Source organism: Chenopodium quinoa, unplaced genomic scaffold (assembly GCF_001683475.1).
Source record: "Chenopodium quinoa cultivar QQ74 unplaced genomic scaffold, ASM168347v1, whole genome shotgun sequence".
Lineage (NCBI taxonomy): Eukaryota > Viridiplantae > Streptophyta > Magnoliopsida > Caryophyllales > Amaranthaceae > Chenopodium > Chenopodium quinoa.
This window is the reverse complement of record NW_018744502.1, coordinates 4082441-4097947: the sequence shown is the minus strand read 5'-3', so window position 1 is coordinate 4097947 and position 15507 is coordinate 4082441. Positions and strand designations below refer to the sequence as shown.

The 15507-nt window shown below is 36.3% G+C and overlaps 1 protein-coding gene across 1 annotated transcript; it reads left to right on the top strand.

The window, feature by feature from the left end:
• The first annotated feature begins 822 nt into the window (after nucleotides 1-822).
• On the top strand, nucleotides 823-4074 carry LOC110698012 (DNA-directed RNA polymerase V subunit 1-like). The gene is made up of 6 exons (XM_021875412.1): nucleotides 823-852; nucleotides 1004-1179; nucleotides 1534-1609; nucleotides 1709-1833; nucleotides 2073-2227; nucleotides 3662-4074. Exons 1-6 carry the CDS (start codon nucleotides 844-846, stop codon nucleotides 3676-3678), a joined length of 558 nt encoding a protein of 185 aa, XP_021731104.1. The 5' UTR covers nucleotides 823-843; the 3' UTR covers nucleotides 3679-4074.
• Nucleotides 4075-15507: the final 11433 nt, after the last annotated feature.

Here is a 15507-nt window from a genome sequence, read left to right as displayed (position 1 = left end):
GAATTTCTCCATTGAAGGGGCTTCTGAGTTTTCTCCTTTCATTCGAGCTTTCCTCTTCTCATACTCTTTCTTCTCTCTTTCATTCGATCTTCTTCTCCTTCTCTCTTTCTACAATATGGAGGTTAGGGTTTCTGGGTGCGTCTATTTTGAATCAATTCGATGTCCGTGAGTCTTCAACAACAACAAATTCGAATCAATTTCGAACCAAAAATCAGAAATTCGAGGTTAGGGTTTCTGGGTTATTTAGCTTTTTGAATATTTTTCGATTTTTATTAATTGCTTATTTTTTTAAGGTTTTTTTGGGTTGAATTTCTATGTTTTCTGAATATTTTTCGACTTTAATTGATTGTTTTATTTTTTGTTTTTTTGGGTAGAATTTCTAGGTTTTCTGAATATTTTTCGATTTTTATTGATTGTTATTTTTTTGGTTTTTTTCGGTTGAATTCCTAGGTTTTATGAGGATTATATGAACATTATTTTATATATATATGTAGTTTTGTTAATGGAGCATAGACCATTTTGAGTAATGAGATGTGTGCGTTTTGAAATGAGGGTAGGACTGATTATAGGGCCAGAAATCTCATGATTAGTCAGGAAAAAAAACTAAATTTTCAATTACTACTGTAAATTTTCAATTATATGTAAGTAGTATGGGTTGAAAGGAGTGTTTGCACAGAGAAAATATAGTATAATGGTTTGTCAGTCTAAGCTTGATTGCCAAATTTTTTTACTAATACCAATAACGTAAGCCTAATTGATGATAGAAATCCTTGGTTGAATTTCCTTGAAGACATAAATTTTGCTTCTTTCACAAAATTTTGGCTTTGTTATGTACTTTGGGATATGATGAAGGTATTCTTTCATTGTCTGTTTAGTTATTACTAACAAGAAAATATTGACTTTAGATTGTTAATCTAGCTTATGGTGTATATTTACTTGATGAATTTCTATTTTTATTCTTATTCCTTGTTTGTTAGCTGCTGATTCATCTTACTTGTACCAGGAAATATTGTTCTGCCGTGCGAATTTCAGGAATGATAATAATGATCGGCGGGTTATATTATATCTGAATGATTGTTGTTGTGGTAGGAAGTATTGTCAAGAAAATGCATCATGCCTGGTAAAAAATCATTTGAAAAAGGTTAGCCTCGGAGATGCTGCAATTGAGCTATCAATTGAGTAAGTTTCTCTTACCACCTTTTTTTGGGTATAAGAAATTCTATATGGTGGTGTTGTTATGCCTTGTTAACAAATTTATGATGCCATATCTCTTCAGTACTCTTTCCCTTGGTCCATAAGTAATTTTCTTAACTAATTATGTTTGATTCAAATTTTCAATCATTCATGTACAGATGTACTTGCAAAATTAATATGTCGATTTATTGTATGATCCAAGTCTTTCTAGTATATTAAAATGAGTGATGCTATGTTGTTGAATGTTTGTTCTTTACAGTCGCAATAGATGCTTTACATTCCATATATATTTTATCTGTTTTTATGCTGCTTGAATGCTTATGGGATCACTCCATACAGGTACAAGCGGCCAAAGCTTGAACCTGAAAGTTGTGAAATGGACACAGGACTTGTTGGTCATATTCATCTCAATGCGGTTTGTAGACTTTTTACCCTCTTATTCCTTATTGACTTTGTAACATTAGTTTTCCTTGTGGAAAGGTTTCAATCATGTGACAAGTTTTATGTTGTGTAGGGCTTGCTAAAGTCATCAGGCATTGGTATGCGTGACATTTTACAAAAATGTGAAGAACAAGTAAACATGTTACATAAGAAGAAGAAATATGGTTATCATTTTAAGAGGATTCTTTTGTCTGTAAGGTAGGTTCATGCCATGTTTCTTCTTGTTGTTTTTTTTTTTTGTAATGTAGTATCTGATTGTTCTAACGGTGATAATTTGATGATAGTTATTCATAATAAATTTCGTGGATAATATAGTGCATAATAATTTTGAGTCATAATAACTGTGTCAATAATGATCCCCTGCTTATGCTATGTGATGATTGCGAATGCTTCTGATAGGTCTGATTTCTAAATGTCTCTTTATTCTCTGATGGCAGTGAATGTTGCTTCTTCAACCATTCTGATAGCAAATGGACTGACATGCCATGTTTGAAATTCTATTGGCAAGACATGCCTGACTCTGATTTGGAAAGAACAAAACATATCATGGCTGATATGATCTGTCCAGTTCTATTAGACACAATTATTAAAGGTACTTTTTTCACTTAATTTGGGGAAATTTTCAGAATTTGCTTAATAAATTCTATTTGTACTGAGTTGCTTTCTTGTGGTATGAATGTTTTGTCCCCATGTTTAACTTCTGTACTGCAGTGGATGTCATTTCTGTGTCCAATTATGGTAGCTTAAGTATGCTATAATAGCAATGCTTTTGTCGCTCAATTGTGGGGAGTTTAATCTGTATCTTAGAAACTGTGTTTTTTAGCGTTAAGTTGTGCTGTATAAGATTTGTGTATTTGTGTAGGTGATGCTAGTAAGTTTATTGGTCAAGAACAGGACTGTAAGCTTCTAGAAGAATGATATTTTGGGAATAAGGAGATATATTCTTGCTTTAACACTTAACTGGTTTCATGCATCTTTTGATTTTCATAAAGCATGCTGTTTGTTCATGTTCTTTTTCTTGCTAATAACCTTAGCCCCTGTTTCTATTACTAAAGATAGTCATCAATTGATATTCTGTTATTTAGTCACTTTTCAAAAATTCATGTTTGTGATGTGTTATTGTGGCCTGTTTCCTTGCTTTATGTCCTGTTATCGATCTAAATTATTGACGGGTAAACTGACTATAAATGGTGCGGATAGGAGTTTAGATTAGTTTTTTTTAGTGATTGATTATTCTAATTTTAGGGGTTTTACTTGACTTTATTTCAGGATTTGTGCAATTGACATGTTAGGTATTTTTGTATCAAGTTCTGCATTTTAATCTTAAGAAGATAGATTGCTGAATATATGCCTGCATTTTATTGTTGCTGAATATATGCATGCATTTTATTGTTGTTGAATATATGCTGCATTTTAATCCTATAACATGTGCTACATTTTAATCCTATTAAGTTTGCTGAATGTATGCTGTGTTTTAATCTTATTAAGATTGCTGAATGTATGCTGCATTTTAATCTTATAGAGATTGCTGAATATATAGAGTGACCCTGATCGTTTAATTTAGGTCCATGTCATCTGTTGGCTGTTGCCCTGCTGTTCCATTTTAAACTTCATCTTTACCATGCATTCAGTGTGGAATTGATGTTAGCGCATTGAAATCTCAGTAAATAAACTTGAAATATGGTTGATGTTCTATTTATTCATTTTTATGCCGATGACCTGCTCTATTGTATTACCTCGAGCTTCTTCTTGACCCTATGTGCTTGGTATTATATGAGTGACATTGCCTGGTGTTGCTGCTTTCGCCTTCTTTCTAGGCAAGCTGTTTGAAGTGGTGTTTAATTATTGAGATTAATGAACTTGAAAGATGGTTGATGTATATCCTGTGAGCAAGATCTTTTTCATTTTGTGTCTTCACCTCTGTTATACTACCTTGAACAAGTTCGGTAATTTACGTGTCACATTGCTTCTGTTGCTGTTTTTGCATTCTTTTCTAGTTTGTTTTGTCTATTGTGTGCTGCTGCAGGCTGTATTCTACTGTGATGCTGAGCTAGTTAGTGTGTTGGGGTTGATTGACTGTTCCTGTGCCTGCTCAGAGCTTCTGTTTTTTCTGTCCCTGCTGGTTTGCTATGGTTTGTCTTTCTGCTGGCCTGTTGTGTAGCTGTTCTGCGTTCCTGAGTTTGGTTCTAATGTGGTGGCTACGCTGGTGTCTTTGCTCTGGTGCAGTTTGTGTTTCTGTGACCCTGGGACTGTTCTGTTATGGTTCAGATTGCTATGATGCTGTTTGTGTTTGGTCTGGTCAAATTTTCAGTTGCGGTTTGGGTGCTGTACAGTAGTGGTGTGGTTTGGTGTTGCTGTTTTGGTGGGCTGCGAGGTTGTAATATTATTTAATTTTTTTAGACGAAAATTGTAATATTACAGCCTTTTTAATGAAAATATGTAACTTTATATATATGTTAATGTTTCTACATCAATTTAAGTGAAAAAAATGCAAAAAAAAAAAAAAAAAAAAATTATTTTTTTGGGGTATTTCTGGCACCGGTTTGGACCAGAACCGGTGCCTAAAGTGGGGTTTTTTGCACCGGTTCTTACTTAAAACCGGTGCCAATAGTGTTGATAATAAAAAAAAAAAATTCGCGCCTTTGAAGTTGGCACTAGTTAACCGGTGCCAAAGCCTTTAGTTGGCATCGGTTTTGAACCGGTGCTAAATTTTTGAGGATTTGGCATCCCTCAAATCCCCAACGGTTCAAAACCGGTGTCTTAGGGGGGGTTTGAACCGATGCCAAATTACCTTTTTCGTCTAGTGTATGCATCCCTCCCAAATGCACCCACGCACCGTTTTTGCCATTCTTAAAAACACCACCATGATACAACACTAGGCGAAAAATGGTAATGAGCACCGGTTCAAAACCCCTATTAAGCACCGGTTTTGAACCAGTCCAGATTTGAGGAATGCCAAAAACCAGAGGATTTCGCACCGGTTCAAAACCGGTGCTAATTCATAGATTTTGCACCTGTAACCGGTGCGAATTAAACTCTTTGGCACGGGTTAACTGGTGCTAAAAGTACCTAGCGCACTTTTTTCATATAATTGGTTAACCGGTGTGAATTAACTGTTTTTTTTTTTGTTTTTGTTTTTTGGCAATAAATAATAATATTAATACTAATAATAAAAAAAAACATGTACATCCTGCATTAATTCTACCATTATTATAATATATTATAATAATAATTGTAATTATTATTATTATAATATTAAAAATAATAATAATAATAATAATAATAATAATAATAATAATAAAATAATAAAAATAATAATAATAATAATAATAATAATAATAATAATAATAATAATAATAATTTTTAAATTAAAATAATAACAATAATACATAGATATTAATTAATAATCCCAAATGCAATAAAATGAAGTGTCATATTTACAATTCCTCAAAACAAAAAAAAAGTGTCATATTTACAAACAATACTAATTAATAATGTAGTTAAAAAGTTAATAAAATACAAATTCCAATAGAAATGATAATTTACAAATTAAAGGTGAGGAAAGATGCCAACATGTCTCGAACTTCATTAAGTTCCTTGCTTGTCAATTGACCTCCCTTTTGTACCTTGCAAAACTTGGAATAAATAAAAATTATGTTAGAATTAATTACTTAGGTTATGCATGTAAAAATACATTTACAAGTTCACTTAGGCAAAAATTTATTACTTAGGCCTATATGACTACTAATTCGCCTATTTTCTACATTTCTTATCAAATGAACTCATTCTTTTTCATAACATGTAATATTACTTAGTTATCGGCGGCTAAGGCTTAAAATCACATGAAAAGAGCAATTCAAAGGTTTTAGGACGCATTTTCATCCAAAATGGCCCAAATAAGGCCTATATGACTACTAGGATGCCTATTTTCTACATTTCTTATCAAATCAACTCATTCTTCTCATAACATGTCAATATTACTTAGTTATAGGCGGCTAAGGCTTGAATCACATGAAAAGAGCAATTCAAGGGTTTTAGGACGCATTTTCATCCAAAATGGCCCAAATAAAGCTTATATGACTACTAGGATGCCTATTTCCTACATTTCTTATCAAATCAACTCATTCTTTCTCATAACATGTCATTATTACTTAGATATAGGCGGCTAAGGCTTGAAATCACATGAAAAGAGCAATTCAAGGGTTTTAGGACGCATTTTCATCCAAAATGACCCAAATAAGGCCTATATGACTACTAGGATGCCTATTTCCTACATTTCTTATCAAATCAACTCATTCTTTCTCATAACATGTCAATATTACTTAGTTATAGGCGACTAAGGCTTGAAATCACATGAAAAGAGCAATTCAAGGGTTTTAGGACGCATTTTCATCGAAAATGGCCCAAATAAGGCATGTATGACTACTAAGATGCCTATTTCCTACATTTATTATCAAATCAACTCATTCTTTCTCATAACATGTCATTATTACTTAGTTATAGGCAGCTAAGGCTTAAAATCACATGAAAAGAGCAATTCAAGGGTTTTAGGACGCATTTTCATCTAAAATGGCCCAAATAAGGCCTATATGTCTATCAAATCACATGAAAAGAGCAAATTAACTAAGTCAATGGCATACCTCATCAAGCTGTAGTGTGTCCGTACAACGACTCACTATGTCAAACATGAATCTCATCACGTATAGGCCACAATCAACTCCGTTATCTTGTTGTGCGCACTAGCATAGGAACAAAGTACATGAATCAAACATGCATAGCAAATTAGCAACATCTTACGCATTGTTTATTACGGAAATCACAATATCATGTGGCATTACCGGGTCGGTGATTTCCATGTTGGACCGTCACGAGCTCAACAATTTATCTTCTTCATAACACTATAGAAAAGTAAGTTCAAATTTGATTAGTATGACTAATAAATGAGTTAGGTAATGATAATCAACACTACGTAGCTATATTTACTTTTGCAGTATGGATTTCAAGAGGAGCTTTTTGGATGAGGCAATCGAGCTAAATCAAATAAGAAGATTGTGTTATTGGAAACACAAATCACCAGCAGGGTCCAATACAAACTACATAAATTCACAATAGATAAACAAATCAATAATTAGGAGTCAACATATAATCAGGGGAAACGAATCAATTTGACATGGTTAGACGTACTCCTCATAACATGGAGCGAATATGAACTTGTCTCCCGCACGCACTGATTCCTTGATGCTCCTTTCAACATTGTACAACACGTCAGGGTGGTTGCCTAAGATTCTAGTAGTGGAGGTCTGCTCAAGGCATAACCACCCAACTTGACAAGGAGAATCAATGTCACGTAAGTGCTCCTGTAGTGCTCTGCATGCATGATAATCGAATATTAATGGAAAAATAAACGACAATCACCACTAATCTGAATAACATAATTTAAGCGTCATTGAATTACCTTATGAATGTTTGAATGAGGGATATGTTAAGCATTAAACCACTTAGAAATTCCTTCACATCTTCTTTGTTAATCCATGCAATTGCATCCTCATCATAGTGGAACAATGCGTTAGGTAGTGCAACTTCAATAGGAGTGTCACTGGGCAACATACTAACAACATTGTGTAGAAAAGTTAAATCCTTAGAGAGCGATTGAAGGACCGTGTCTCCAACAAGTGGAGTAGCTTGCATGGCTGAACCTCTCGAAGAGTTTTTCTTCAACGCTTTTTCACTCTCCGACCGTTGTTCACTCATCTTCTTTGTAGGTTGATCAATGCTTTTAGGCTGCTCCACCCTCCTCTTTGAATTTTGGCTTTTATTCGAAAATCTGATAAAACAAATCACGCAATTGGTTAGAAAAGAAATACATCCAACACTTGGGAAAACAACCGGGCATAGAGTAAAGAGTGAACCCAAAATCTTACCTCGTTGATCAACCTTACCCAAGCACATGGCCATTTCACAAAGCTACCTTTTGCTTCCCAAGGTGTAGTAAGCCCATCCTCCTCTACGGGTACCAATACTAGGATGACCTCGAACCCCGCAATCACAGAATTGATCCCGACCGAGTAATGTTGTGGCCTAAGCGGTCGCAAATGGACCGTACCATAGGTCGATTGTGCACTAGCATACGCAACCAAATGCAAAGCTCCACAATTTGATAGCCCCAGGAGTAGAAGTGCACAAAGGGTCTCTTCCTACACCAATTTGGAAGATCACTTAAAAGAACCAAACATATCACAATAGGTCGTTTCCTACACAATTGATAATGTAACAAAATTCACTACGCTAAAACTAAACAAAATCACCTGTAAAGCTGGAAATTCATGAGGTGCTGGATTATCAAGCTCCCTCGAGTCCGCATGTGTAGGAGTATCAACCTGCAATAGTAAATTAATAATGCCACCTTAGATCCCACGTAACTCAATATGCCAAAACTAATAGATTTGAAACTACCTCATGTATCTCATCATCTCGATGTATCTCATCTTCTCCTTGTCCTTGTGGGTGACTACATGAGTAGACCGGTGTAGTCGAGGGGAATGGAAAGCCTGGCAAGTTCAATTGCTTCGCCCAAGCATTGAATTCATCTCGCATCTCATTGCGTACCTGTTCCTTAATTGATGCCACCTTGGCATCCAAGTCATGTGGTGAGTTAACACTTGCTCGGGATCTTCCTGATTTGGTGTATTCTGCATCCATCACCTTTTCTCATCCTAGCAATGTCCCTCCCGCACCTAATACCCGTCCTAGATGGTAGGGATTTTCCATAGCCAAGGTGAAAGGGTCTTTTTCTACAGTTGGGACGAGCTTTCCTTCAACCAATTCTTCAATGTACTCAAGCTGTAGCAAAATCAAAAAGGTAACATGAATATAGTTATTGTTTTTGTATAGTGATATTTATGCAAAAGCTTCATAAAGTTCACAAGTTCATAGTTAGCTTACAAGTTTATCTGCATTTCTTTGGTTTCTAGAGCCTTAATGACCCTTTTTTCGATTTCCTTGTTACTCGCATGCAGAGAACAAATGAAATCACCAGCGCGACTCACCAATGTAGTGATTGTGGAATCAGAGGGTTCTTTGGATGACCCTAGAAGCGAAGTGGGGTATACTCCCTCCCTGACCCACGTTTCTTTATATTCACCAAATGTCTTAGACCCCATACGATGGGTGTATTGCCTCTACAATGCCTTCTTGGAATTTTGCTCCCGCAGTTCCTACATAATTAGAAATGTTAGTATCATAACTTCAAAAAGAGTCAATGTATTATACAATTGTCATCAGATTTACCCAAACTTACAATTGCTTCCTTTTTACTTCTTTGAAGAATGAAAGCTTCCCAATCATCCTTCGATACGCTTGGCCATTTTTTCCATTGGAGTTGCTCTTCCTCTATAACTTCATCATTTCCACCTCCATTATCCTTTCCCTTGCAACCTTTCTTCTTCTTTGGTTTTCTCACAACTCTCTTAGTGATCCACCCACGAACTAAGGTGGTCTTGAAGCCTCTGAATCTTTATTCTAGTAAAGATTCAAACACCCTTCACTTGGCAGCATCATTAGGAATATTAAACAGACTCTGCAAGCACAGATAAAAGCAATTATTAGTTTCACCTTTTAAATAACAATAAGGTGAAGGTATTTATAATTGTGTAAATGTGCAAACAAAACACTTGCCCTTATATCATTCCAAAATGTTTAAATCAAAAGCCTGGAGATACTTCCCACCAACCAAGTGTAATGGAGAATTTGCGCGCACATATGCCAACGTGAACAGCATATTGACGACGCCATTTGCCCATAGGTTGGCCTACCTTGTCATACTCCAGGACCATGGGACCGACAGGTTTCTTGTAACTTGTCGTCGGACCCCTCACCTTTTTCTTAGCCGGTGCCTTCACCCCCCCCCCCCCCTCCACCACCTTGTCCTTGGCTTTGAAATTTGGGAGTAGGATTTTCACCAGCCGTCTCAGAAACTGCAATTCAATAGGAGGCGCTTGTTCAGCTGAAATTTCAAATTCATCAAGCCTACGCTCAAACTCATCCTGAGCCTGATCTTCTGCCTTACCCATGTCATTCTCCTTGTTGACATCTTAAAGCTCGTCCTCGTCCTCATAGAAATCATCATCATCATCCTCTATATCCTCTACACAAATATGGTCCTGATCGTCCTCCATGAGATATAAACACCTGCCATTACAAACATAACACGTTATTAGCTTTAATATAAATAAATTTGTACGGTAAAGCTATAATCAAATATAAATTTATGAATTATAATAAAAATCAACATAGAAAATGGGTAGTATAGATCATTTTTATTCCATATTTCACATGTTTTAAAAGTTACTTCATTCATATAAAAGAAAATGTGAAAAATGGGCAAGTAAGTTAACACTTTCATTCATTTTCACCAAATTAATTCTTTAAATCACCTAACCTGTGATTTTATAGTACTTTCAACGCTTACAATTTCAAAATCACAAAGAATAGTACCTCAATCTAATATTCCTTTGTTGTGGTCTGATCGCATATAATTTGTTTAGTCATCTATGTCATTTGGTACAACAAGTCTAGGAACAGGGAAAGGTGTCGAGTCATCAAACACATCATATTCTTCCTCATCCTCAACATCTCTAATGCCTAGGATTCTTCTTTTGTCGGCTAGCACAATAGACCATTTTGAATCGACTGGGAAATTACGTAGAACACTTGCTTAGCTTGAGATGCAAGGATGAATGGTTTCACACTATCATTCAGGTGGCCAAGATCTACAAGAGTAAAGTCATCATATTTGACGTTACGCCTGATATTATCAACCCACTTACACAGGAAAAGAGCAACCGTGAAGTTACAATAATCAAGCTCCCATATTTCTTGAAATCAACCATAGTATGACAACTCAACATCAACGGGTGATTTATCCTTAGCACTTGCAAACTCCCTTGATGATTCCACAATCGTTACACCACTATTTTGGGTCGAGGAAGATTTCAAATCCTAACGCTCAATCCAAAAGGCGTACCCATTTATGTCATATCCCTCAAATGAGAAAACATCATCCCTAGGACCATAAGCAAGCCACCTTACAGTATCAGTGACACTCTCATCCATTCTACTCATCACTCGATCACGAAACCAACTCACAAACCTCTTATTATACAATCAATGCCCTTTCACCTTTCGATGGAAATTCATCACGCAAATTAGCCATGTGCTCGTCTAAATATGGATGAACATCTGCAACATGGTGCAACACATATAGGTGTCCTTGTAAGAACTTATCTCGGTCAGGTGACATTCGTTTCGACCCGATTGTGCCATGACCATCAAGTCTCCCTTCATGTCGAGAAGTAGGAAGACCAATAGGTTCAGCAACGGCTATGTAGTCGGCCACAAAATTACCAATCTCCTCACCCACGGTCCCTTGAATCATACTTCCTTCCGGGTGAGCCCGATTCCTTACTTTATTTTGCAATGTACCCATGTTTCTTTCAAAAGGATAGCACCACCTCATGAACACTGGACCACACAACTTAATCTCACACACCAAATGAAGAATCAGATGCACCATTATGTCAAAAAATGAGGGTGGGAAGTACATCTCAAATTTGCACAAAGTCACAACCACATCCGCCTGCAAAGCATCAAGTGTACAAGGATCAAACACTTTGCTGCATATTGTATTGAAAAACGAACAAAGGCTTGTAATAGCTTCCCTCACATGCTTCGGTAAAATACCACATATTGCAATTGGTAGGAATACTTGTATCATAACGTGATCATCATGGGATTTCATACTTGTCAGCTTCAATTCTCCATTTAAGGATACAAATCTTTTCATGTTAGATGCACATCCTGATGGAACCTTAATGCCTTACAAACATGCACAAAACACCCATTTTTCTACCCTTGACAATGTGTAGCAAGCCAGAGGTAAATAAGCCTTTTCATCCTTGGCTTTTCCCTCATATTTCTTCTTCGACGCATCCGTGGCCTTTCCCTTTTCCTTTCCCTTTCCCTTGCTCTTCCCCTTTCCTTTTTTCGAACTCATTTCATTTTCCTTTTCTTGTTCCTTTCCCTTTCTAACCTTTTCTTGAGCCCACAATTCTGGACGAACCCCCATCTTTTCCAAATCTAACCGTGCACCTTTTCCATCCTTTGTTTTTCCTTGAATATTCATCAGCGTTCCCACAAGAGAATCACACACATTCTTCTCTATATGCATTACATCAAGACAGTGCCTAACGTCATGTTCTTTCTAGTACGAAAGCTTCCAAAAGATTGATTCTTTTTTAAAGTGAGCAATTGAGTCCGCAACTTTTTCTGTTTTCCCAAATACTGTTCGTATACCCTTAACTCGAGCATAAACCTCCTCACCAGTCAATGGCCTAGGCGCAGTCCCCTCTTCCGTTGTCTCATTGAAAGCCTTTTTCTACCTACGGTACGGGTGATCGCGCCTGAGCAACCTTTGGGTCCGCACGTACACCTCTTTGTGAGAATGATCAAGGCGCATGCTTGGTGTGTCATCAATACAAATGGGGCATGCTTTTTTTCCTTTGTTCTTATACCCAGACAAGTTGTCATATGCAGGAAAATCATTAACGGTTCACATAAGAGTTGCACGCAATGTGAACATCTCATTCTTATGAGCATCAAAAACGGAAACCCCTTCGTCCCACATCTTTCTCAAATTGTCAACAAGTTGCGCAAGATAAACATTTATGTCATTTCCAGGTTGCCTTGGCCCATTATTAGTAGTGAAAGCATTACATACTTACGTTTCATGCACAACCAAGGAGGCAAATTGTAGATCACTAAAAGTACTAGCCATGTGCTGTGTTGGGTACTAAGAGTGCCAAATGGATTCATCCCGTCCGTGCACAACCCTAGCCTTAAATTTCTGACTTCATCACCAAATTTCCTAAACTTCATATCAATGTTCTTCCATTGCGGGGAGTCGGCTGGATGCTTCAACATTATGTTTTTCTTTCTTCCCTCTGCATGCCACCTTAAGTTTTTAGCGTCTTTTGGTGTTGAGAATAGACTCTTAAACCTTGGAATAATGGGAAGATACCACAACACCTTAGCAGGAGGTCCCTTCGTACCAGCATTGCAACTCATGCGCTTATAGCGCGACTTCTTACATCGTGGACACTCCTCCAATTGTTCATATTCATTTCGAGAAAGAATACAATCATTAGGACATGCATGTATCTTCTTATTCTCTAAACCAAATGGACACATGAGCTTCTTTTCATAATAGTAAGACTTAGGAATTTCATTCCCGTCAGGCAACATCTCACTTAACGCGGTTAACAAAGAAGTAAAACTATTGTCCGTCCACCCATGCTTCGACTTAATGTTAAAAAGTGTTAGCACGGCTGATAGTTTGGAGTATTTTTTGCACCCAGGATACAAAGGCTTTTTAGAAGCCTCCGATAATGACTCAAACACGTCACCTTCAACACCACGCATTATCTCATACACCCCTTCATCCTCGACCTCATCCACCTGATCATCCTCAAATCCATCCTCATCACCATTATTAATAATATATTCATCATTCTTGTATTTCTCGTCCACATGAATCTCATTGCTTCTATCATACATATCATTCCCATCATCATCCCCACTGTACTCTCCTTCTTCACCGTGCCAAATCCACACATGGTATTTAAGCCTAAACCTAAGACAAATTACATGATCTCTAATAATTTCAACACTACTGACCACCTTCACATTATTACAATCAACACAAGGACAATAGAGGCAATCAACACCCATTCTGCGCTGATAAGATGAAGCCCTCTCGTAAAACTCTTGAACCCCATGAAAGAATTCCAATGTATCACGCCTACCATACATCCAACCACGATCCTTCTCCATTAAGTAAATTGTTTCTAAACATAGCAACATATTACAAATAATGTATAATTGCTACATATATTATATATGTAAATCATCAAACACACACCATGCATATAACATTCATATAGTAAAAAATGCATATATGCTTCCAAAGGGTCCTTATCACTCCAACCTAACCCATCCTTGAACGTCTAATCTCACTAGTGAATGTATGTCGACATTCCAATTTTAAGGAAAATTCGGTAGCATTTCCCCCCATTTCTCCAAGTACACGATGTAGATAATTACTTACCCACATATGTACCCAAAGAACAGGGTGAGGAAATGGTAAGCCAAGATATTCCTTAAAATCGAAAAAAAAGACATACATTCACCACCTAAGTGAGAGTAAACGTTCAAGAACAGTCCCAACCGGGGACTATTCAAGACTTTCTCCTAATGAGAAAGCCTTGAACGGGTATCTAGACATATGATAATGCAAGAATTTTATATATTGTTGTATTTATTTGTCATTAAACAATACACAAGTTGTAATAGCATGAAAAAACTTTTATTAAATGAATAAAGAGAAAGAAATATAGCTTAGTAAGTTTATAATTCATACCAATATAGCAAGTATAATGGATGTATTCTTTCTAACTTCCCACTTGAGCTAAATATGTAGTCTTCAAGCTAAACTTGTGCTTCAATACACATATGAATCTATAAAAAAACAAAAACAAAAAACAAAACAAAAAATAAAAGTTAGTAATTAATTAATACCTACATACATTGCTAAAGTATATCGCATCTTTAATCAAACTAACAATTGCTAATCACTAATTTTTTTAAAATTTAGAGTAATTAATGTAATTTCACTCATTATTCACTAATTTATAACACAATTGCTAATCACTAATTCAACCACATTATATTTTACATACCAAAATTCAACTAACTCACTAAGTTATCTACACTTTAATGTGTATTGATTTTAAATAAGACAATGAGCATATACATAAACTCTAACAAATTATGCAAAGAAAAAAAAAAGCAGAATTAAGTTAATTCATCAGAAAAATAAATTGGTGAGTATAACCTTAATGTTGATGAATTTCAAACAAAAATTAAAACTAACCCTATATTACAAGAGAACTTCGCGGTGGTACGTCGTTGGAGGACGCAGTTGTAGGTGGCGGTAGTGGTTGAGGGGGAGTCGTGCGCGCAGGTGAGACAGCTTACAGCAAGAACCTTAGATTACAAGAACGCCCAAATTACTATACTGGAAATCAAATCAACGACAAACCCTAGATTGCGATAACTGAATTCGATAATTCAAAAAGGACAAAAACAAAATCTAACCTCGAAGCTGCTTCAATGGAGGTGAGAAAGCTCATAATCCACTTCAATGGAGACTTAAGAGCACGCGTAATGGAGGAGAGATATGGAGAAAGCTCAGAATCCGCTTCAATGGAGAATTACGAGCACGCGTAATGGAGGACAGATATGGAGAAAACGAGGGAAAACAGAAGTGAAAACGAAGGAGGGAAAGAAAACTGAAATGAAAATTTCGGGGAAAGAAAGAAGAAGAAGAGATGCGCAACTCAGATCATTTTTTTTTTTAAATTCGCACCGGGTTTGAACCGATGCTAATAACATTATTTCGCACCGGTTTGGTTTGAACCGGTGCTAATAACATTATTTCGCACCAGTTTGGTTTGAACCGATGTGATTACTCTTTCCTTCTTTTTTTTTAAAAAAAAATTCGCATCGGTTCCAACCAAACCGGTGCGAAAACTCTTTCCCACAATCCCACCTTTTTTTGGCACTGGTTTTTAAAAACCGGTGCGCATTCTGCGGTGCTCATTACTATTTTTCTACTAGTGAAATTTCAGACTAACACAATCCATATCAATCTAAAATCAAAAAGGGGGTTTTATCGAAATTAGGGCTCATGAATTAATTAGTAACATCAACATATACAATTCATTAATTCATTCACTTCAATTACTCATATACACTCAA

What these genes read in the sequence shown, in the direction of transcription:
- LOC110698012 (XM_021875412.1), top strand. An exon ending in GCAATTGAGCTATCAATTGA is followed by an intron (nt 1,180 to 1,533) that starts GTAAGTTTCTCT and finishes CACTCCATACAG; the next exon opens with GTACAAGCGGCCAAAGCTTG. An exon ending in GTCATATTCATCTCAATGCG is followed by an intron (nt 1,610 to 1,708) that starts GTTTGTAGACTT and finishes TATGTTGTGTAG; the next exon opens with GGCTTGCTAAAGTCATCAGG.